This window comes from Chanodichthys erythropterus, chromosome 20 (genome assembly GCF_024489055.1).
Source record: "Chanodichthys erythropterus isolate Z2021 chromosome 20, ASM2448905v1, whole genome shotgun sequence".
In the NCBI taxonomy this organism is placed as follows: domain Eukaryota; kingdom Metazoa; phylum Chordata; class Actinopteri; order Cypriniformes; family Xenocyprididae; genus Chanodichthys; species Chanodichthys erythropterus.
In genome coordinates this window covers 13,414,600-13,439,574 of record NC_090240.1, presented here as the reverse complement: position 1 = coordinate 13,439,574, position 24,975 = coordinate 13,414,600, and the positions used below count along the sequence as shown (strand labels likewise).

The 24,975-nt window shown below is 41.6% G+C and overlaps 1 protein-coding gene across 3 annotated transcripts in view; it reads left to right on the top strand.

The window, feature by feature from the left end:
• LOC137009747 (phosphoprotein associated with glycosphingolipid-enriched microdomains 1) overlaps positions 1-24,975 on the top strand; it is a 93,454-nt gene that overhangs the window by 44,473 nt on the left and 24,006 nt on the right. For all 3 annotated transcript variants that reach the window (XM_067372217.1, XM_067372215.1, XM_067372216.1), the window contains exon 2: positions 21,247-21,411. In XM_067372217.1, coding sequence (XP_067228318.1) covers positions 21,308-21,411 — 104 coding nt within the window. In that variant the 5' untranslated portion in view covers positions 21,247-21,307. The remainder of the gene's footprint in view (positions 1-21,246; positions 21,412-24,975) is intronic.

Here is a 24,975-nt window from a genome sequence, read left to right as displayed (position 1 = left end):
CCACACACATAGCAACAGGTTCAATATAGTAGCCTATCAGTGAAATCACAATACTGCTTTTGTATTTTTATGAAAGTAACTTTAATACAGGTTATGTGAATAAAAATTAATAGAGCTACAGTCCTGATTATTTCTCTAGCATATCATTCCCTAAATATTGTGTGTTAAACCTGTTGTCCCTAAATATTTGCAAAACTGAATGTGCTGTGTGAATAGACTTGGGTTAAGGTAAACTCATCACATTCAGCTTGTGAATTCATGGCCACAATTAGGGAAATTGTGGCAGGTCTGTAATCCTGCGGCAAGAGTTGAAAGAAGCTTTGAGTCGTTCCACGGGCCATTAGAGGATGATGGGCAGGGAGGGAACAGCTCGTCTGCTTCAAAATTTGATTACAATGATGCAGCGTGAGTGTGCGCATATTTGTATGATCTGATTTATATTGTGTTCACTATATAACTACATTATTGCAAAACTCCAAAAACATACCAGTACATACAATTCAATGCAGTTTCCAGCTGAAGTAAACACTAGAGACAGTAAAACTTTTATTCCATTTCATGCAAATTTATAGTCTTATTTTTGCGTTACTACTTCCACAATACAATGTTTTGACCTCAAAACACTTTTACCATAGTGCTTGATTTGTAAACGAATACATTTTGACATTTGCATTCTGTCCCCAGAATGTGTCTGAAGTTTCAGCTCAAAATCCCCCACAGATCATTTATTATAGCTTGTCAAATTTGCCCCTATTTGGGTGTGAGTAAAAACACACCATTTTTGTGTGTGTCCCTTTAAATGCAAATGAGCTGCTGCTCCCGGACCCCTTTCCAGAAGAGGGCGGAGCTTTAACAGCTCAACAACAACAAAGCTGGAGAATCTCACGCAGCCAAAATGAGGATTGTCAGTAACGGTGTTCAGCCTTACATTGTTCAAACCGGAGTCGACACTGATGGAGAGACTCAGGAAGAAGTTACAACTTTTAGAATGAAACTGGATGTTTCTGAATGGTTAGTGGATAAATTTATGTAGTTGCTGAAGTTGATTCAACTCATCCACTAGCATTTGCCATGGTATCAACACACTCCTACAACAGCTCTTCCTCTTCTCTAAAGCAGCCCAACATGGCCACGCCCCCTTTGTTGTGTTCTCAGGGGCGGGGTTTATGTAAATTTTAGGGTTAGTGATGTCAACCCAGGAAGAAGCTCATTGTAGTCTCCACCAGCCGTTTGTTGTAGTCCTTAAAAAGTGATTTCTGTAAAAGAAAATTTCTCCCTTTGCATTGAACTTTGAGCGTCGTAACTTAGCAGATGCTTAAACAGGAACATTACACACTACCAAGAGTTAAAAAAGTGAAATCATAATCAAGGACCCCTTTAACACTCTTGTAGGGTTAGGTTTTAGTATAGGTGGGACGTATTTTCAAATGTGTGGATTAACTTCACTCAACAAATATTTCCCAAACGCAGCTATACGTACAACAACTTTACGTTCATCTGTTTCGGATTAAACTGAACATGCTTTTAGCACCACTGACTGGATATTTCAATTCGAAAGTGTTGTGAAATGTGCACGAAGCAACATAATATCATTTTGCAGAAATATCGCCACGGGCACGCTTTTCCAATGAGCCTGGCTTGCAGAAACTATGTATATGGCAATGCACATTTACAATAATAGAGACTTTTGTCATTGAGAAAGATTGAGGTTGATTTCCATCTAAATAGAGTCATTCTTCATAGTTGAAACCTTTTTTGTGGTTGTATTTCTTTAAATGACGCATTTAAGCTGCTGAAAGTGCAGGTTGAAGCATAAAGAAAGCTTTTTTTTTCTGTGGTAAGTCAGAGAAAATGCACATTGCCCTGCGACACATTGCACACTTGCCATTTCCTCTGTGCAAAGATATGCGCTGCTGTACACACTCAGATTAAAGTGTGTCTATGCACGAATATGTTGCGTTTGTGCGTTCATCAGCGCTGCTATGGTGAGATGTGGGAACAACAGAGATGTATGAATTGTTGCTAGAGAAACCTTCCCATGGGAAAGCACTAAACAACACGCTCCTCCAAATACTTGCCCTGTTTAAAGACTAGTCCGAAGCCTAATACTATCTGTGAGGTTTCTACGCCTCCATTTATTTCAGTACTCTCCCCGCTTTCTTTCCATTTTGTCGTTTAGCTGCAGATGTTGCAGCCGTTCTCTCTGGATCCGACGGAATATTTAGGAAATGTGCTGACAGCAGCATCAGACGGAGGAGAGAGAGAGGGAGGGAGGGAGGGAGGGATGGTTTTGAATTTTTGGGATGGTAGAAGAAAGCAATAATATCTTTGAGAACACGAAAACAGCGTTTATCTCGCACCGAGGCTTGTTTTATAAACCAGGCACACACATGCACGCAATTCACACCCACCATCATAAAAATGGTGAATGCTTTTGGGTTTCCATGACCTGCTTTCCAGAGTCGGTCTTTTGTCATATCCCGCTCTCTGCCTCGCGCTGTCTTTCTCAGTCTAATCCTAAGCTTTGGCCACATTTCTCCTCTGGATGCATGTGTGTTGTTTTGTGTGTGTGTGTAGAGGGGAAAGCTCAGGCCATCTTGAAAAATTGATATTTGATCCCATGTGTAAAGGAGCGGAATGAGTCCAGCTAGCTTCACTGCAAACATCATCACTGCTCTCTTTAGTCCATGATGTATGTCCTTAACATCATACACACAATGATGGATTTCTTCATATGCCAGGCTGGCATTTTTCATGACGTGATGACAAATGTCAGGACCAGGTGCTGTTTTATAGAAAAATAGTGAAAACATTTTAGTAGTTCATCATCTTGATGTTTTTTTAAAAGAGAATTTTAGCTATACCTTGCAAAAATGACTGGACAGACCTGCCCACTGCAAAAACGTAACTGTATATTACACGTTTTATATGATACATATGTATACACTACTGTTCAAAAGTTTGGGGTTGGTAGGTTTTTTTTTAATGAAAAAGTCTCTTATGCTCATCAGGGCTGCAATTATTTGATCCAAAATACAGTAAAAACAGTAATATTGTAAAATATTATTACAATTTAAAATAACTATTTTCAATTTTAATATATTTTAAAGGTGCCCTAGAACGTTCTTTCACAAGATGTAATATAAGTCTAAGGTGTCCCCTGAATGTGTCTGTGAAGTTTCAGCTCAAAATTTAATTAATTTTTTAACTGCCTATTTTAGGGCATCATTAACTATGCACCGATTCAGGCTGCTTCCCCTTTAAATCTCACGCTCCCCGCCCCCGAGCTCTCGACTATAATACAGTGCATTTACGAATTTCACACAGCTAATATAACCCTCAAATGGATCTTTACAAAGTGCTCGTCATGCATGCACTGGATCATGTAAGTATGGTATTTATTTGGGTGTTTACATTTTATTCTGAATGAGTTTGATAGTGCTCCGTGGCTAAAGCTAACATTACACACTGTTGGAGAGATTTATAAAGAATGAAGTTGTGTTTATGAATTATACAGACTGCAAGTGTTTCAAAATGAAAATAGCTACGGCTCTTGTCTCCGTGAATTAGGGCTGGGCGATGTATCGAATGCTTTTGTCACGCGCATTTCTTCAGTAAAGCCGGTTCCCTGATTACCGCTAAATCGCCATCACCTGCTTTCAAATGAAGCGGCATTTAATAGACAGAGCCGTAGTTCACTGATAAGACACGCAATATCGCGTTCAATATCGATATGTATCGCCGTCGATATTGAACGCGATATTGCGTGTCTTATCAGTGAACTACGGCTCTGTCTATTAAATGCCGCTTCATTTGAAAGCAGGTGATGGCGATTTAGCGGCAATCAGGGAACCGGCTTTACTGAAGAAATGCGCGTGACAAAAGCATTCGATACATCGCCCAGCCCTACCGTGAATACAGTAAGAAATGATGGTAACTTTAACCACATTTAACAGTACATTAGCAACATTTTAACTAAACATTTAGAAAGACAATTCACAAATATCACTAAAAATATCATGTTATCATGGATCATGTCAGTTATTATTGCTCCATCTGCCATTTTTCACTATTGTTCTTGCTTGCTTACCTAGTCTGATGATTCAGCTGTGCACAGATCCAGACGTTAATACTGCCTGCCTGCCCTGTAATGCCTTGAACATGGGCTGGCATATGCAAATATTGGGGGCGTACATATTAATAATCCCGACTGTTACGTAACAGTCGGTGTTATGTTGAGATTCGCCTGTTCTTTGGAGGTTTTTTAAACAAATGAGATTTATATAAGAAGGAGGAAACAATGGAGTTTAAGACTCACTGTATGGCATTTCTATGTACTGAACTTTTGTTATTCAACTATTCCAAGGTAAATAAAATTTTTGATTCTAGGGCACCTTTAAAGGGGATCTATAATGCCCCTTTTCACAAGATGTAATATAAGTCTCTGGTGTCTCCAGAATGTGTCTGTGAAGAAGAGATGGAAACTCAAGTCTGCGACTTGGACTCGAGTCGCACTTAAGTCGCAAAAATAAATGGCTTGCGACTTGACTTGGACTCGTGAACTACTAACCCAAGACTTGACTTGGACTTGAAGACAAAGTCTTTTGGCGTGACATTCCTGATATCATTGCACTGCTGCACTCATGGAACGGCAGCAAAGTTCCTTGATTATTACGCCTGAATGAGAGTATAGTTCCTAGCCATATCAGCCTAGAAAATCACAACTTTTCATTTTCTGTCGGTCTTAGTACACGATTTAACTACAGAAGAGTCAAGTTTTAAATAGGAAAAATATCAAAACTCTTTGGTCATTTTTAAGCGCGATGCTAACGGTCTAATCAGATTCAATGAACTATGCTAAGCTATGCTAAAAGTGGTACCGCCAGAACCGGAGATTGGCTGAATGGATTCGAAAACGGTAAAACTCAACTGTTTAACTCTAGGGGAGTTGGAAAATGAGCCTATTTTCAAAAAAAGTGGAGTGTTCCTTTAATTACAATAACAACTAGCTGAAAAAATATATTGATAAAAATAGAACAAACACTTGACTTGAGACTTCACTTAGTCCCCTAAAGACTTGAGACTTGACAGGGACTTGTGGACATCTCTGCTGTGAAGTTTCAGCTCAAAATACAGATCATTTATTATAGACTGTCAAATTTACCCCTATTTGGAAGTGAGCAAAAACACGGCGTTGTTGTGTGTGTCCCTTTAAATGCAAATGAGCCCGCTTTTCAAAACAGGGCAGAGCTTTAACAGCTCACGCTTCGGTTGCTCAACAACAACAAAACTGGAGAATCTCACGCAGCCAAAATGGGGAAGATGCTCGTTGCTAGAAGCTTGTCACATTGCATCTGGTTAGGACAAAATATAATATTATAAACCATGTAACTGAAAGTACATGTACCATGCTATTTACATGATACTTCAGAGAATACCATACCATAGTAGCCACTACACTGTAACGAAATGTAGCGGTTATTAATCAATTTATGGATGAAATATGAATATAACAATTCATAAGGTTATGAATAATTATATTCATATATCGACCCAATGGGGAATTAAACATATATTGTGAATCAATTACAACGAATTATAATCAATTACATATATGATTAGTTCTGGTTTAATAATTATTTAGAGAAACTGCTCGTTTGTCCAGCAAACTAAGTCCCTCACAGAATATTATAAACGGAGTTATTCTCTGGCCATGAAAATAACTAAAGCATAAAGCGATCGAAAAACGTTAAAGTGACTTGGGTTTTCCGCTGAAAGAACAAACAGAACAATCGAGCATGAATAACGTTTTAATATATGCAAACTACGAATACAGAGGTTCTAAATATATATACAAGAAAATACACACCTATGTACAAGAATAGAAGTAGAGAAGGAAAGAGAGAGAAGGCAAGTAGCAAACTCACAACCAGTCCTAAGCCAGCACGGAAATCAGTTTCATCATCTAAGATTGAGAAACGGCAGTATACTTGCATTGGTTGCGTGTGTCGAATTTCAGGTTAGCGCTGGTGCAGTTCGTTGGCTTCCTCCGTTCAGCGGGAAGGTTTGAACTGAGGACGAGAGTGAGTTTCGCTGGAAGATGGCGATCCCGAAGCTGAGCGCGGTGGCAGCGCGTGGTCACCGGAGGGGTCCGGGAAAACGTGCACGAGATGCTCGTGAGACAATCGGGAGAGAACACGGGAGAGAGAGCGTCCTTGCTTTTATGACAGATAAGCCGACACACCTCCTTGAGGTGGGGTAGCCAATAACATGGGTGCAAAGTTGGGCGGGAAAGCTTTTCCTTTGCTTGGCCTCACGACTTAATCTGCATGAGTTATGACTATCAATTCAGATCTCCAAATGGAGTGTGTTCTTCACAGTATCATTAAACACATAGAAAAATGCATTTGTCAGCGGTGTGACATATCTCAGTAAATAGCTCGTGTCCGGAGCTTTACGGCGAGACCAAACTCGATAGGTCAGAAAGGCATAGGAGAGAAGTTATGGTTTACAGACAAAATTATATCGTTAAAATGCACACTAGCACAAATACACTCATTTAAACACTAGGAAACATGCATAGGCCCTAAAAATATATGAAATATATATTTCAGCATAGTGGTAGTTTACAAATACAGTTGAAAATGTATGATTGTGTGTTTCTGTGTCTGTCTGTGTGTGTGTTTTTGTGTGTCCCTGTGTGTGTGGGGTGTTGGAATGTGGATCTGGTCAGTCTCTGGGGGGTTTTACAACCCAGTCCAGCATGCTAAAAGCATTCTGAACATTCCAAAGTTTATTGATTATCCTGATACGTGTGCATACGCTACAGATTCCCCCTTTCGGCCAACGAAGTTCCTGTGCGGACTTCGTTGGACGGTAACCAAGTTCGATGGCACATGGATCCGGATGGTCACGCAGCAGGTGGTTCCTACTGGTCCTTGAGGGAGGGCAGATAAGCACCTGTCCATGGATTCTTGCATCCCTTTGATCCCTTGGGATAGGATGAAGGCCAGGCCCAGGGCGAGTGCGTACTTGATTGCCATGGAGAGGCAACGGATTGTGTTGGCAGCAGTCCAAGCTCGGGCTCTAGGTGAGCTGGTCAGGACAGGCAGTCGTGAGAGTGCTTGGAGGGCTGCATCAATAGGAGTACTGTCACTTAGCTGGGACCCCCTTTGTCAATCCTCAGTTCCATTCCTGGATCTAAGGTGTGATTGTGATCCCTGGGGGAAGATGGGATTTCCAGTTCTGACTGGTCCTCTTTGCTTGAGAGACAGTGCACTGCCAGATGGCTGTGATAAAGGATGGAACTCAGGGGTACCTGGATCCTCTTACTTGGATTGGGCAGGCTGACACGAGTGGTGGTGTTGTGCTGATTGTAGATGAGGATGGCAGCATGAGTGGGGGTGTGGATGAGCAGTCGATCACCCACAGTCTCGGCTTGTGTTCCGATAACTGGGGTGCGAGGCTTGGCCGGGCAGCGTGTGTCGCTGGTCATGGGCTGCAACCGGCCCATTCCTTCAGTGTGGTTTCTGAGGAAGAGCTGGTTTGGGCAGAAGTACTGAAAGTCTTTGGTGAAACTACACCTGCGAAAGTGGGGAGCCGGGCACAGCCGTGGGTTGCTGTTGTGGTAGGCTACCGCAACTGAGGTGTGTTTCTTGGCATGGGTGTTACGTTGCCGCCACCTGACATTGACCGTGTCTTTGGGTCTGCCAGTAGCAAAGTCCAGCACAGTTTGTGTAGGATACTGAGGACTCCTATTCATAGCCACTCTGTCCATAGAGAAGCTAATTTCTCGCAGCAGGTCTGTCAACAGAGCTATAACCAGCTGATTTTGGGCAAAGTCATTCTGGAGGACTGTAAACAGTTGCTTCCTTGAGTTCGCAGTTTGGATCAGCAGGAAACTGTGAGTGCGGAGAACCACCGCAATACCTTTCCAGGATTTGCAGGTGGTTTGCAGGGTTTGGCTCTGTGTTGCGAGTTGCTTTCTCAGTTGTAGGCGGAGCTTGTTGTGCTGCTGATGAGGGGAGCAGGCTGTGATGAGACTCAAGTCTCCTGGTTGGTACAGATGCAACGGCAGTGGCACCTGCCGTGCCATCAGTAGTTCTGTGGGGAACACCTGAGTTGACTCCTGTACGGTGTCTGTGATGGCCATGAGCATCAGAGGAGGTTTTACCGTCCAGTCTTTCTGGTCGACTGACCGTGGAAATGTGATTCCTCGGTTTTGCAGTGAAGCTCGGTGCTTTGCGTTTGCAGTCTGGACATGACGGTAAACTTGACATCCTCTGGCGTGCTCTGCCACATCTTGCTGCATGCTGGGCCAGTGCGCCACTTGTTTTAATGTCTCGTCCGTAGTTCTGGTGCCATGGTGTTTGGCACATGGTGTGTCGTGGGTGTATATCAGTTCACCCCCCTTTTGGCCCTGTGGCAGTACAAGCTTTGGCGCTGTGAGGACATCAGGGACATACTTTAGAAAGTTTATTCCCACACGCAGCATGTGGTCGGTCTCGTGCAGTCGTTTGTTGCTAGGGGCCGCCGTGGGACCAGATGCCGGGAACGGGAGGTTGGAGGGGTCTGAGTGGTGGTACAAAACATGTCGAATGGAAATGTTGGAAAGTTTGGTTGTCAGTGGCAGTGGCAGAAAGGTGGGAAATGTTGCAGGAACAGTCCGCTGGCTGCGGGTTGTCGTTGCCACACTAAGGGTGGGTGAATGGGGTGGGTGTGACCATAGCTTGTTATGCAGTGTGCCAGTCTTGGCAAGGGCATTAGTTTGGTCGTTCACACCTTTGTCACGCCCTGGTTGCTTCAAGCATCTTTTCACCTTTTCCCAGTAAATGATCATGTCGTGTGCTTGGGTGAGGTGATCACGTGTCTGGAACATGTGTTGATGTTTCACCTGCTTGTTGCATTCAGTCTTGAAACCAGTTTGTTTCCAGCCCAGAAGATGGCATGTGAAACAAGGTCTGGCAACGTGTGAGTCTGTGCACATGAGTTCCCTGATGTTATGAGCTGAGGAGACGTGAAGGGTTTTGAGGGTAGCTGCTGCTTCACCATATTGACATGACTGGGGACCCCACCTGCTGTTCTGTGGTTGGCAGGGTTGGTTTCTTAACCATCGTACCCCTGCATTTGCCTGTGGGATGCCCTCATGGTTGTAGGAACGTCCATCGACGTAGGCCGTGGGCATTCCTTGGCACGCATTCTCTTTGAGGTATCTGTGACAGGCTGGTCGCTGTTGTTGGGGTACCAGTATCTCAAGTGTCAACGCTGGTGTGCCGTTATAGCAGTTTTGCAGGCAGCTGAATTTCCGCTCTGTGCAGATTTGTGCTTTCTGGCACGTCGTGGCAGTGGCACCTGCTGGTTCAGCCTCCTGAAGTCGCTGGTGGGTCGCCATTTGCTGTCTGGTTTGACAATGGACCAGGTAGGGGCTGAATAGGTGCTGTTGCATGGGCAGATAACACCTTTTCCTTCTGTTGAATGAACAACCTCCTGTACTGGTTCATGTGGGGCGATGTGACCTTCGTACTGCCTGATTAAGGTGGGAGGAGCATTTGGGTGTGTTGCACTATGCACTGTGTGAAGTTTAGTGAGACCACAGCATAAAAGGTCTTTGTCAAATGTCACTTTGAATTTGTGCAAGACGTTTCTGAGTCTTCGACAGTCTGCATCATTCTTTAGCGCACTTGCATCTTTCTGGATCTGTTGGCCTTTAGGCTCAAACCTTGGGAAGGGCTCCTCTGTTGTAGTGTAAGCTGTCAGGTTGGCTGTCCGAGGTGCAGCGCTTTCCTGAGTTTCACAGGCAGGCTGGTTAGCGACTGTGGGTACTGCAAGGTGTTTGTCCTCCATCAGCTCCGTTCTGTGCACCTGTTCTGTGGGTACCAGTTTGATGGAAGTGATGGAGATGCTCTTGAAGGATGCTGTGAAACTTGTGTTGCTTAAGCTTCCTTCTGGGACCATGGCAGCTGGTATTAAGTTAATGACTGTTAACTTGCGTTCAAAGTCATAGGGGCCGTGGTCCATTATCCATTCTAGATGGTGGGCTTTGGGAATGCTGATGTCTGTGACCATGCATTCGTTGAGCCAGCTGTGAACTACGTAGGGTGACACTTCAGTTAGCGGTGTGGCTTTTAGAGCAAGTCCAAGTTCCACGCCTTCAGGTGACAGTGTGAAGGAGCCCAGCATGTGGCTTAGGGTTTGACCACATTGCCTGTTGAGCCAAACAGCACCCCCTTTGGTGTAAGGTGGTACTACAATTTCCTGTATGTTGATCCAAACAGCACCCCCTTTGGTGTAAGGTGGTACTACAGGTTCCTGTATGTTGATCAGGATGCAGACCTGTTGGATAGTCTGGCCTGACAGGAAGTTGGCAGTGTTGACAGGAACAACAGGAGGCTGTACAGTCATTGGTGCCCACAACAACTCATTTGCACTGTCCGTATGAGCATTAGAGTGCATCAGGATGTCTGGAAGGACCAGGAAGTGATGGGTTAAATGCCGGTTGTTCCATTTGAAGTTCACAACGCAGATGTCCTTGACGGTCATCATGGTTGACAGACGAAAGTCCAATGGGAAGCGTATTTGCATGTTGACAAATGGGAGGTCCGGTGTTCCTTCAATGAGGGCACTTAACAGCGTGTGGCTGAAGGCTGAGTTGTCTGCCCACAGTGTGAGAATAATGTCTGTTGTAGTTACATCATTCAGCTGTGAGTCTGTCATGACCTTGGAGCAGAGGGAGCTACAGTCTATGGTGGGTTGAAGTGTGCCGGGTAGTGAACTTGAACTGTGCTCTAAGACCGGGTTCCCGCGGTTAGCTGGGAGATTTCCCGCGACCTCTGTGACCTGACCGTCTGGCTCAGGTGGCCTGGGTGACTGGGAAGGCAGAAGTTCACACACTTGAGCCCAGATTTTCAGTGGTCTGGCGTTCAATAAGGGCTCAAAACAGTCTAGCAGGTCTTTGTGAGTGGAACAGAGAAACGTGTCCATTTGCGCTACGCACACAGGAGGTACCAGGCTCACTCGACCAATGGTGTGGTGTGTGGGAGCTGTGTGTTCAAGGTGGACCTCATTTGGACTGTGCGACTGCACATTCAGCTCACATCTTTGTGACTTGAGAGTCTGAGTTTGTCTTTCAGCTTCATTTCTCAGTCTTTCAAAAAGGTAAGGACAGGTTTCTGGACAGTGATCGGAGTCTGGGTAACTGGTTGGAATTTCTACAGTCTTTTTAGACGCAGTTCTCTGCTTGGCTTGAGCTTCGTCGACCAAGTCTCGCGGCTGCTGAATAGACATGCTGCTTGAGCAGGCCAAGGCTGCCAGATGATCACTCACCGCAGGGTGCAGCTCTCGGAGAAGCAGAGGGTTGAAGATGAAATCTTCCTCCGTTGCTGGCTGGTTACGTGCTCCGTAGTACCCTCTTTGCATTCGGCTGTAGAAAGTGTATGGGTTATTCAGTCTGCCCCGTTTTAGGTCCATGGCAGCAGGGAGCCCTTGATCTGATGCAGGGTCAGAAAGCTTTTGGATCAGAACCTGTCGCAGGTGCTGGCAGTTGGATGTGACAGCTGCTGGCGAAGGTTCTTGGCCGTTGGACGTTTTGGGCAGTGGACTTTTAACCCCATTTGGAATTAGGGCTTCTTGACTGGTTAGGGGAAACTCGGTGATGTGTGTTTCCCCTCCCATGCCACTTTTCAGTACTCTGTAACCAGTGTCAAGTTCATTCACATAGTCTCTTTGTTGTTTCGGAGCCATAACTCCTTTCTGGGCCTGTTTGAGATGATTTTCACAGGTCAGGGCTTTAGTGTGTCTGTCTTTCAGTGTAGTCTCTGCTTTGGCTAGGGGAGCTTCGCTGTGTTGGAGTTTTCCAGTCAGTTTTCTACGCTCCACCTCCAGGTGGAGCTCTGCAAGGGCTTTTTGAAGTCTTTGCAGCTCCTCCTGCAGCTCGGGTTTGGATTCGTCCGCTGTCCAACGCTGGTCCTGGGTCTCGACGAGTCGCTGATCGTGGTGACGATGAATCTGGGCCTGATTCCTCCGGGCGTCCTCCGCCTGGAGCTTGAGGTTGTGGGCGATGGCTCGGATGACTCTCGCCCACTCTTTGTAGCTCGGCATTGGATCGTGGGCCATTAGTCGATTCAGGTTGTCGTCCAGCTGCTCGTTGCTTAGGTGCTGGGGATCCACAGCGTCGTTGGGCAGGATTGTGCTGGTCAGGGAGCCCAACCCGGTCTTGAGTCCGTCCCCATGGGTGCTGGGGCTGGCTGCTCTGAACACGTTAGCTTGCTGTTGGCGAGAGAAAGACAGCACAAACAGAACCAATGCAAGCACGCGCAGGGCTAACGACTTATAATAATGCATGATTATATAATTCTTTGGTTTGGTTCCAGTTAACTGGTGCAGACAGTTAGTGGAATGTAGGCTAGACACTTAATTGTCGATAGCCAAAAGGACCACGCGGGTCAATTTGTGTGGGTGAGTGCCGGATTTGAATAAAGATTTTGACAGGCGGTAGCCCTAAGAGTCCTTTGATGACTCTCGCTGCTCGGTCGTCTATCTATTACTCAGTTTTCCGTGATGGCTCTCACAGGCTCTGCTTTTACATGAACTGAAAGAAACAAACACAGTAGAGAAGCAAAACAGAACAGGGTGGATGCAATTAAATGAGAAATATAGCAGTAAACAAATAGAAAGGAATAAAAATAGAATCGCAATAAACTAAAACAGAAGGGCTAGAGGGGAGAAGTGAAACTTAAACTTCCTATTCCAGCTGGGTTTATGACGGTGTCCGGCGAGTGCACTGTTGCGTCATAAAACCTAGAGGGATGGTATGGATCGAGAGCATAAGGGTTGGCCCGCACCTGAGTAATTGAAGAATATGTAATATTCTGTGGCTTTCAATTAGGTGAAATGACTGTATGTCACTAATTTAGGCCTGGGTGAATTGTGGGTGCTCAGATAAGAACTCAATGGCAGGCAACCTTTCCTCGACGTTCAAACACTCTACTGCGGTGTCCGTGGCCACCTGTCCCCTTTGTACCACGGTGCAACCTCTCAAACAGGGAACACCAGTACAATTGCGCACTTCGGTAAGGTATTTGCGCCAACGGCCCGAGTGACCAGTCAAGATTGAGTTTTCCCTGAACTCAGAGTCTGTCCCCTTTACGGGCAGTTACTCCAAACGGGCGGTTCTGTCGTGCAGAAGCCTGAGCAGGGAAATTAAACAAAATTGCCGCTTGTTGTCACCCCGGGTCTCGTTGCCTCCCTGTACCTGATACACAACTCGCCGATGTCCTTGCGTGTTGCCCGTGATACGGGGTCAGAATGTCCACGATTCACACACGGTTAGTGTAAGAAGCGCCAGGCCAGGTAGCTCCACTCACTGGAACTCACTGGAGCAACCGTCAGCTCACCCCAGGGCGCTAAAGGGCCTTATCTGCAAGTGCACAAACAATCAGGTAAACACGACTTAATTGTAAATTTAAAACTCAATTTAAATCTTGTTTAAATAGAATTTAACTAATTAAGTGTGTAGGATAAAAGAGTAGGGGTCTAAAATGAACTAGCTAGAAGCAGAACAAAAGTAAAAATAACAGAAAACAAAAACAAATCAGATGCACTTGATTCAAATTTGAATTAAACTCTGTTCAATTCAATTTAAATGAGTGCATAGAATAACAGGATGGGAAAAAGCGAAAAGAGGATAATTCAGAGGCACTTGATTCAAATTTGAATTAAACTTGTTCAATTAAATTTAAATGAGTGCATAGAATAACAGAATGGGAGAAAGAAAAGAGAAAGCCTTCCCTATTTGCAGATTTTTCCTAAAGAGAATTGCTTGTTGATAGCAAAATGCCAACTGATTGACACTACTTAATTTTAAAATTGAATTAAATGTTATTTAATTAAATTCAAAAATAAGTGTATGAAATAAGGGAGGCTTGGGTGTGCGTGAATATTATTGCCAGCCAATAACACACAGGACCCAGAACTAAGAGTGAATAAAATAAAACATTAAGTAATAAAGGGAATGAATTTCCAAAGTAAACTAAAGAAATAACTTGAGAGAGAGAAAAGACAAAAAGGGAATGGATGAAATAACACAAAGTGGAATAAAAATAAAATAAATAAACTGAAATAAAATAAAATAAAGTAGATCTGTGAATACAGGAAAAAGAATACAAGGGAAAAGAGAATTGACTTATCTGACAGTGTCCACCAGGGGGCGCACTCTCAGAAAGTGAATTCCCTTGTTGGAAGGGAAACAATTTAAATTAAGAATTTAAACGTGTTTAAATTAAATTTAAATCAGTAAACCACATTCCAACAATGATTGGAAAGCATAACCACCAAAGGCAAATTACTTTTACAACTCCCCGCAGTATAGAGAAGCAAAAGATAACTTGGAGATAATTTCAGTTCAAAGTATGGAGCGGCTTTAACTCAGAACGTCCACGCGGTGGCGTCACTGAGTCCACACAACCAATAAGTAGGGAGGGGTGGCACACCTGAGCAGACTGCCCTCTGGCGTCTGGTCAGAGTTACTGCATCCCCTTTCTTTAATTCGTGATACAAAAACGAGCGCGCTTGTGGGTTTCTGACCCTTACGCTGTTTTAACTGCACGGTCACGATTACAACTATAGAACCTCAGCGGATTCTTTCATAAATATATGTGTACCGTTTTACTCACGGGTACACAACTCTGGGAATCAGTCCCTTTGGTGCAAACTTTAATGCACGCGAATATGTAACTTTTGCGGGATTGCTTCGCCGCTGTTACTAATCAACATTGGATCAGAATGCTGATACGAGCTCCAAATTATTACACATCAATCGATAAACCAGACGGACTGCTTTTCCGATTAGATCTGTAACGGGGATCACGTGGTTTTGGGTAGCTAGTCCAAACGACGTAACCCAGGAGCAAACCGGCTATTGTGAATTTTTGGACGACACAAGAAATTCAGATTCAATAGCGGGTAAATATAATGAGGCCTTTAAAAGAGATTTAGTGGAAATATTCGTCACTATACTCCTTTCAAAACGCGTTGAATACGATTCAATTCGTTAATTCAAGCGGAAATTAATATTCAAAACTGTAACTTACTGCAAAGATTGTCGTCCTTCACAGATACGAGCTTGAAATATCAATAGACTGCAGTGTATTTCACGGTCAACCAAGGCTAGGCCTGCAGTGTTTTTAGACACAAACAGCAGCTTGTTAACGGTGCGTAGAGAGGACCCGTGCGTCTTCTCACTGAATAAAACGCGCATGTAAGTTAAATCATACAAAATTATTCTACATTGCTCTTTTACCGAAAACCAAGTTTAAAACGTTGCTCGCGAATCCTCCACCAAATAATATATGTAACGAAATGTAGCGGTTATTAATCAATTTATGGATGAAATATGAATATAACAATTCATAAGGTTATGAATAATTATATTCATATATCGACCCAATGGGGAATTAAACATATATTGTGAATCAATTACAACGAATTATAATCAATTACATATATGATTAGTTCTGGTTTAATAATTATTTAGAGAAACTGCTCGTTTGTCCAGCAAACTAAGTCCCTCACAGAATATTATAAACGGAGTTATTCTCTGGCCATGAAAATAACTAAAGCATAAAGCGATCGAAAAACGTTAAAGTGACTTGGGTTTTCCGCTGAAAGAACAAACAGAACAATCGAGCATGAATAACGTTTTAATATATGCAAACTACGAATACAGAGGTTCTAAATATATATACAAGAAAATACACACCTATGTACAAGAATAGAAGTAGAGAAGGAAAGAGAGAGAAGGCAAGTAGCAAACTCACAACCAGTCCTAAGCCAGCACGGAAATCAGTTTCATCATCTAAGATTGAGAAACGGCAGTATACTTGCATTGGTTGCGTGTGTCGAATTTCAGGTTAGCGCTGGTGCAGTTCGTTGGCTTCCTCCGTTCAGCGGGAAGGTTTGAACTGAGGACGAGAGTGAGTTTCGCTGGAAGATGGCGATCCCGAAGCTGGAGCGCGGTGGCAGCGCGTGGTCACCGGAGGGTCCGGGAAAAACGTGCACGAGATGCTCGTGAGACAATCGGGAGAGAACACGGGAGAGAGAGCGTCCTTGCTTTTATGACAGATAAGCCGACACACCTCCTTGAGGTGGGGTAGCCAATAACATGGGTGCAAAGTTGGCGGGAAAGCTTTTCCTTTGCTTGGCCTCACGACTTAATCTGCATGAGTTATGACTATCAATTCAGATCTCCAAATGGAGTGTGTTCTTCACAGTATCATTAAACACATAGAAAAATGCATTTGTCAGCGGTGTGACATATCTCAGTAAATAGCTCGTGTCCGGAGCTTTACGGCGAGACCAAACTCGATAGGTCAGAAAGGCATAGGAGAGAAGTTATGGTTTACAGACAAAATTATATCGTTAAAATGCACACTAGCACAAATACACTCATTTAAACACTAGGAAACATGCATAGGCCCTAAAAATATATGAAATATATATTTCAGCATAGTGGTAGTTTACAAATACAGTTGAAAATGTATGATTGTGTGTTTCTGTGTCTGTCTGTGTGTGTGTTTTTGTGTGTCCCTGTGTGTGTGGGGTGTTGGAATGTGGATCTGGTCAGTCTCTGGGGGGGTTTTACAACCCAGTCCAGCATGCTAAAAGCATTCTGAACATTCCAAAGTTTATTGATTATCCTGATACGTGTGCATACGCTACAACACATTCAAAAACTCTCTTTACTCATGTTGCATTAAATCATCACAGGAAGCTGGACGAGACACAGTGACTCCATGTATTTATCTTCATGACTGAATGATGGCTGAGACGTTATGGTTAGCTAAGCTTTGCCTGTATGCCTCAGCAACTAATATTAAACTTCAGATTTAATCCCCGGCATTACTGTACACAGAGACAGATTAAATGGCAGCCATGTCTGTCACTGATGTATCCAAGCAATATGAAGGATTGCAGGTGATTCGTGACACTTTTAGCTAGCGTTAAAAGCAACTGGCTTTTTTAACAACTTTAATTTGAGTCAGAAAGTTACTGTAAGTACAGAAAGTTAAAAAATATTTTTCCCCCTTGCTTTAGGTATAGTATATTGGTCATAGTATGAGCACTTAAGCCACATGGGGTAAATTAAATGAATGGATGCAAAGCTAAAAAAGATAAAACAAATGAATAATTAATGCTTGCTCCAAACCATGCACTTCCAAAGCTACAAAAACCTACAAAGCTACTTTCACACAATTACCCTGTTTATGTGTTAAATGTTTACTTGTTGTTTACTCATTTTAAAACTGTTTACTCATGTGAATTTTCATTTAAAGGGCACCTGTTATGCTTTTTCTTATGTTAACTTTCATCTAGTGTGTAATATAGCTGTTCGACAATGTAAAAGGTCTGCAAAGTTGAAGTGCACGACCAGGGGCGCCGCTACCAATTTTGGGCCCTATGAAAGAATTTGAGAATTTGGGGCCCCTACCGCACCCACTCCGCACCAAACATACAAGTCAGCCTAGCTATCCAAAATCTTTGTCTGCAATTTAATAATAATGACCTATTAATTTTGCTATTGCTTTTGACCTCTAGGTATCAGTATTTAGTCAGAGACCTCCCATGGCTATAGCACTAGAAGATTATTTATTATGCAAATGTAAATGTAATAGAAAAATACAGTTCTTACATTCTTATACAAAACGAATTGTTTAGTCAAAAATTCAAGGAGGTCTATATTTTAAAGTTCTTTCTAACTTGTACTCGGCCTTAAAATAGCACAGTTCTTGTAATTGTTAACTATAGCATTTGTTACAATAAAGATATAATTACAGGTAAGACAATTTTTTCTTTCTTTTTTTATATAATTTGTTATGAAAAATAGCAACACAGTTAGAAACTATAGCTACAACATGCCACAGCTGTAATATAAATCTTTAGTCAACAATCTATTCCCGTAACAGATTATCTATTATAAATTCTTCAACTAGTCAAAATTTGCCACAATAAATACAATAGAACGTGATCAATTCTAGGAAATGTGGTCCTCATGAGTTTAAAAAGCTTGCAGGATGATGTTTTCCCATCTTTTCATCAGTCATTTTAATGGCTGTTTTAGATCATGATTGACTTTCTCCATAGCGTTTTACTATCCTCAATGAAATCCAAATGGGTCGCACATTTTATCATCAGCGTCGCATAGGAACGGCTCGTAGAAATCGTAACACTTTTGGAGCGCGCTAGAGAAAGCGTCTATACAGTGATTCGCGCGCCACTTATGCAAAATGAAACAATTGGGCTTCAGTCACAGTCATATTGTGCAGACAATTGATCCGTTCAGTTCGTACAGCTTATAAAAGCTCAGAACGCGCAATGTATAGAATAAATTAATAGTCTGATGATTCTACGTTTCTGTGTGTTGGCGCTCAGAGTACCGGCAACATGTGAGAAGTGCTGGTGTGCAAGAAGTGCCGGTACTGCGTACTGGCCCACTTCGAGCACTGACTGTTACTACTAATAAAAGCGATCTCTGGGGGCCCAAAACTGTGAGGGACCTTAGAATCATCCTAACTTTTCCCCCCTTAGCGGAGCCTCTGTGCACGACAAAGTTATTGTCTCCCAAAAATAAGAACCTATTCTGAACTGCCTGAAACGAGTCGTCAGTATTTCCAGTCTTACTTCCTGCTTGAACCTACATAGGTTTGTAAAAAATTTGAATAATACCAGCCTATGGTTTCATTGGCTGCCCGTGAATAATGTCTACTTTAACCCTCAAATACTGTAGTTGTAGCTGAGACTGGAGGAGTTTGTTTCGTGTTGTTGACATGTTGAGAAGATGCTTTTTTCTGAAAGCAAATCTATTTTCCATTCACTTTAAAATAATGAGGACACATGCTAAAATAGAAACAGTAATTGCTGTTCGTATCACTGTGTATCAAGTGCTGAGGAAGCACTTCGGTGCTGAAATTCAGATATGGTAATGGGCGTTTCATTTCTGACACACTGTAAACTGTAGATCAGTTGCAACTGACTGGGTCATCTGACCAATCAGTAACCATCTGACCAAAACGTTTTTTAAACGGAAACGGTGGTGCATTGAACACCCTGTTCTGATGACACCACAGTTGCAACTATGGCAGCTGAGAAGGCCATTCTTTGTGTCTTTTTTGTATCAGAGCCTGATGAAATCAGTATAAATACGTGTTTAATACTGCAAAATACACTCAATGTTACAGTCATTGCCCTTGCTGTTCAGAATAAAAGAGATCATCCCAATCAAGAGAAGGGAATTGTGGAAACTGTGGTTCCTAATTATTGTGATCCAACATTTGCCTTTATGTTTATGAAAGTATCTCTCCACAATAAAATAGCACAATATGTAAGTATAGCATTTTTATGTTACATTAATACGTTAATATGTTACATCTAGCACACCGTCCTAAGGAAAGGATATGAACCAGAAGACATTGCAATTACTAAATGATATTTAGACAGACTTAAAGAAGTTCCAGATCTATACTTGTGCTCTTATTATTTAAGTTATTTTGCCATTAAAGGTGCCCTAGAATTGAAAATTGAATTTACCTTGGCATAGTTGAATAACAAGAGTTCAGTACATGTTAATGACATACAGTGAGTCTCAAACTCCATTGTTTCCTCCTTCTTATATAAATCTCATTTGTTTAAAAGACCTCCGAAAAACAGGCGAATCTCAACATAACACCAACTGTTACATAACAGTCGGGATCATTAATATGTACGCCCCCAATATTTGCATATGCCAGCTCATGTTCAAGGCATTACACAAGGGCAGCCAGTATTAACGTCTGGATCTGTGCACAGGTGAATCATCAGACTAGGTAAGCAAGCAAGAACAATAGTGAAAAATGGCAGATGGAGCAATAATAACTGACATGATCCATGATTACATGATATTTTTAGTGATATTTGTAAATTGTGGTTAAAGTTACCATCGTTTCTTACTGTATTCACAGAGACAAGAGCCGTCGCTCTTTTAATTTTTAAACACTTGCAGTCTGTATAATTCATAAACACAACTTCATTCTTTATAAATCTCTCCAACAGTGTGTAATGTTAGCTTTAGCCACGGAGCACTATCAAACTCATTCTGAATCAAATATAAACACCCAAATAAATACTGTACTCACATGATCCGACGCATACATGCAGAATACATGACGAACATCTTGTAAAGGTCCATTTGAGGGTTATATTAGCTGTGTGAACTTTGTTTATGCACTGTTTTACAGTCGCGAGCTCGGGGGCGGGGAGCATGAGATTTAAAGGGGCCGCAGCCTGAATCAGCGCATATTTAATGATGCCTCAAAATTAATAAAAAAAAAATCTATGGGGTATTTTTAGCTGAAACTTCACAGACACATTCAGGGGACACCTTAGACTTATATTACATCTTGTGAAAAAACATTCTAGGGCACATTTAATATAAATAAACATGTGCAGACAATATGCTTGCTCTTTTGAATTTATTTTGATGTTAATTACATTTAGGAGCGATTTCTTTAATACTGCGTGGTTTATATGTTGATGCTGATTGGGCTGACATTTTTTGACACACCCACCAAACAAGAGAAATGATATCTCAAACCCATTTCCAGGAAACAGACACGTTCAACACGGAAACTGTAGCAAAATGTTGCACACCGGTTTGAGCTTGAACGTGCCCCAGGTCTTCTGACCAATCGGAGCAGAGTAGGCTCTAGGAAATGAGGGGTTTAGAGAGACTGAATCCTTGATCATGCCGTTTCAGACACTCTGAGAAAAGAGGTGATGCTTGAATGTATATTATGAGAAAAAGCGTTTTTTGACCTTGAATGCATGTAAATCGTATTGTAGGAGAACTCAGAAAACAAACTTGGGAATCTTTAAAAGAGCACTAACAGTTTCACATTATGTGGGGCACCTTTATCAGCAAGTGAGTTGACAGTCCATCAGCACGATGTCAAAAAGAAGTTTCTTGCTTTGCTCTAAAATATTGATATGGAACATCTTGCCATGCCTTGACCCTGTTCAATTAATCATTTCAATCAAACTGTGTAGTCCTTCCTGCAGGCAACTAAAGAGTCGATAATTATTAGCATAATTTAATCCCTCAGTATAACGTTCTTTTATTTATATCCACTTACCCTTTCTTGTCATTTATTTATTGTTAAACACGTTCTGTGCGCTGTGGGCCTAGTCATAACTTCCGATATGATTTTTTTCTGTCTGCAGGTGCCCTGGACGAGCCGTACGGCAGGACCTGTGTGTATGTGTGTGTCTGCAGCTCAGTGGAATGTTATCAAATCTCCCCAAGGTGTTGATTCTGGGGGCCATCGCAGCGGCCTCTGCCTTCGTGGTCACCATCCTCATCGTCTTGGTGTGTGTGGGGTGTCAGAGGTGAGTGAATATACACACAGACCGCGACACACCTTTGGAGAACCGAATTTCTTATTTCCACATGTTCTTCCTCAGAAGTACTAAAGACTCATTAACTGAGGAATCGTTAAGGAACCGGAATCGTTAAGAGCAATCAGAATCCAAACCAGGATCCTTATGGATCCCATCCGTGTAATATAACGCTTCATTCCTGAGCTGTTTGTTCTTTTGCACATAAAAGTGTTTCTGCACAGACGCGCCCCACTCATATGTCAGAAGAATGCGTCGTCTTCTTAAAAACTCTCCCCCACTCTTGTGTCAGGGCACCTCCTCCTCTTTTCCTTTAGTTCTATCTCTTTTACTGTCTCTATCTCTCCTTCCCCGCTGTGGAGCGACTTGATGAATGCTAATATCACTCCTTCAGCAGATTGCGTGCCCTCTGTAGGAGCCGTTTCGCAGAGAAACTGCCTTAAGTTAAGCTCTGCGTCGGATGCTCATTTGTGACAAAGACTTTTGCTTAGAGATATTACAAGGAACGAAACCCTCCGACAAATCAGTTTCACATACTCTCAGGCATTGTTCTATTTCTGTTTTGTGTAGCGTTTCACAGAAAGATGAACAGGGACTAGTCTCGATTGTTGCATTTTCACCACAAAGTCATGTTTTTGCTGTACTGCAAAACAACCCTGAATTGTTAGAGCATGGAAGTACAAGCTAATTGTACAGAAGACAAGTGTGTTTGTTTTAGTGTCATTCCAATGGTAAAAATAGAGGTACGCTAAATACGACTGATATTTAGTGCTCAGAGAGCCGGCTGGCATTGCAGCAAACTCAACAGATGCGGAATGGAAAACACACACTGAGCTCAGATACACAAATGATCATTTTCATAATTTCATAGTTCATAGTTTCATAATTGAAATGTTCCATCTCATTTTCATTTGCAGAGTTAAAGGGATAGTTCACCTAAAATCGTATCATCATTTACTCACACTCATGTTGTTCCAAACACTATGACTTTCTTCTGTGGAACACAAAAGGAGATATTGTGAAGAATGTTCATGCTGCTCTTTTCTATACAATGAAAGCATATAGTGGCCATAATATATATATATAAAGTACCATACAATATACTACTAATGCGCTACAGTCAGTTCTTAAATATAATTGGGACAGGTTTGATGTCAAAAACACCAAATGCATGTTTTTATTTATGTTTTATGCCAGGTTGGAAATGCAAATAAGATTTGTGAGCTGTGATGGAGGGGAATATTTTTTTTCTTCTTAAATTTAGCAAAAATGACTTCAAAATGACCTTTAGTCACATCACATGACCTCAGAACAGTGTTAACTCAGAACAGTGTTAACAATTTTTGGTAGTAATAAAGTAATAAAGCTGAATTAAAATTAAGATTACCATTAAAAAAACTGTTGTAATGTAAAGATATTGAAGTTAAGGTATGAAATAAGAAATAAGTTTTATAAGTTGATATGAAATAAGTTAGGTTAAGGTACTAAAATTACTAAAACTGAAATTAGCAAATTTAGCAAAAATGCAAAAATTCATTAAAGCTAATTTCAATTAGCTTTAATGAATTAAAGCTTGTAACAGAGTTCATAATGTGGGGAAGAAGGAGGTTCAAAACCTAAAAAAAAATAAAAAAATGACAAACACATTAACAAATTTACTAAAAATAAAAATTAAAATTAAAACTGAAAATATAAAATTAAAGCTAATTCATTATATACTATAATAGTATATATAAAAGATGCTAAAATAACACTTCTTCAAAAGACTTGGCTGCACCAGACATAGATTCATCATTATGTATTCAACATGGAATAATTGCGAATGATTTTTTTTAAAGTATATTCTGGGTTCAGTACAAGCTCAATTGACAGTATTTGTGGCATAATGTTGATTACTACGAAAGCAATTAAAAATCGGGGTAACAATGAGGCACTTACAATGAAAGTGAATGGGGCCAACTTCTGTAAACATTAAAATACTTACTGTTTCAGTAGTGTAGCCACAAAACAGAAACAATATGTGTGAACATGATTTTCTGTGAAAAAAAAAACCTTATTAACCTTATTATGCTCCAGTTTTACAATTGCCATGACAACATAAAAAATGACTCTAAAAAATGACAATGTAAAAATTATGATTTAAACAGCTCTACAGCTCAAAGTTTTAACAGAACAATTGCATTTCTAAAATTATAAGCTTCTTATTTCTGCATTTACTGTACATCATCTCATCACTTCCATTGTAAGCAGTGTTGGGGTAAAGAATTGGGGGTAACGCATTACAAGTTACATAATCAGATTACTTTTGTCAAGTAACTAGTAAAGCAATGCATTACTTTTAAATGCAGAGCAAAATATCAGTTACTTTTTCAAATAAGTAGCACAAGTTACTTTGTTTTCCCATGTATTGACTGACAGCTCTCCTGTCCCCATGTTGAGAGAAATTGTAAGAGCAGAGGTGTTATGTGCACTGTGTGAACATGATGGGTTTTGTGGTTCAAGACTAAATGTGAGCAATCTCACATGCTCAAAATGAATAAACAGTGAAATACAAACTTAGAATATTATGAAAACCTGCAATAATTAAATATGTTAAATACAAATATACTTTTTTGTATTTACTATATTTAAAGGTGCAATATGTAAGAATTTTGCAGTAAAATATCCAAAAACCACTAGGCCAGTGTTATATATTTTGTTCACTTGAGTACTTACAATATACCAAATGTTTCTAACTATTTGTAAACTGTGAGAAAATTGCAATTTTACCCAAGGCTCCGGGACGTGTGAGGAGTCGCCTGTCAATGGCGTCATACCCGCGTTATCCTCGGTTTCCGGTTTTATTTTGCAGAAACCATGGAAACACCAAAGACACTTTAATATTTACATGTTTTAATAGACAAGGGAACAACTGAAGAGTTCATTTGCAAAAACCGATAAACACCATTTTTAAAAAAAAATGAACTAAGTGCTGTGCATTATTCTCCATATATAGCACGTTCTGTACCCTAAATCCATTTTGTCAGAAGAGCCGGTTTTGCCCACTTTCAGGCATCGCAAGTTCACATTTTACAGCAGAAGCCGACAAGCGCCCTTGTTTGTGTAAAGACAGAAACCAATAAGTCCGTTTTAGCGAATCAGCGCGCAGTATTCAGGTCAGGTGACAAGGCTTCTAGTCACTTCAAAAAGACGCGCTAGCTGAGGGAAGTTTTATCAAAGCTCACTAAAAGTGATCGAGGATTTATGATTTCGACTCCTGTAAGTCCTTGTACACCATACACGACTTACATGCTGAAAAATTGGTTGTCCTTTTGCTTGTGTGTGTGTGTGTGCGCGCGCGCGCGCACGTGCGTGTGTGGATTAGTGCGTGTGTGTGTACTTGTGTGCCGATCTGTGTGTGTGTGTGTGTGTTTGAGAGAGAGAGAGAGAGAGCGTGCGCGTGTGTGTGTGTGTGTGTGTGTATGTGTGTGCCGATCTGTTTGTGTGTGTGTGTGTGTGTGTGTGTGTGCGCGCGTGGGTGGGTGGGTGTGTGTGTGCGTTTGTGTGCACATGTGT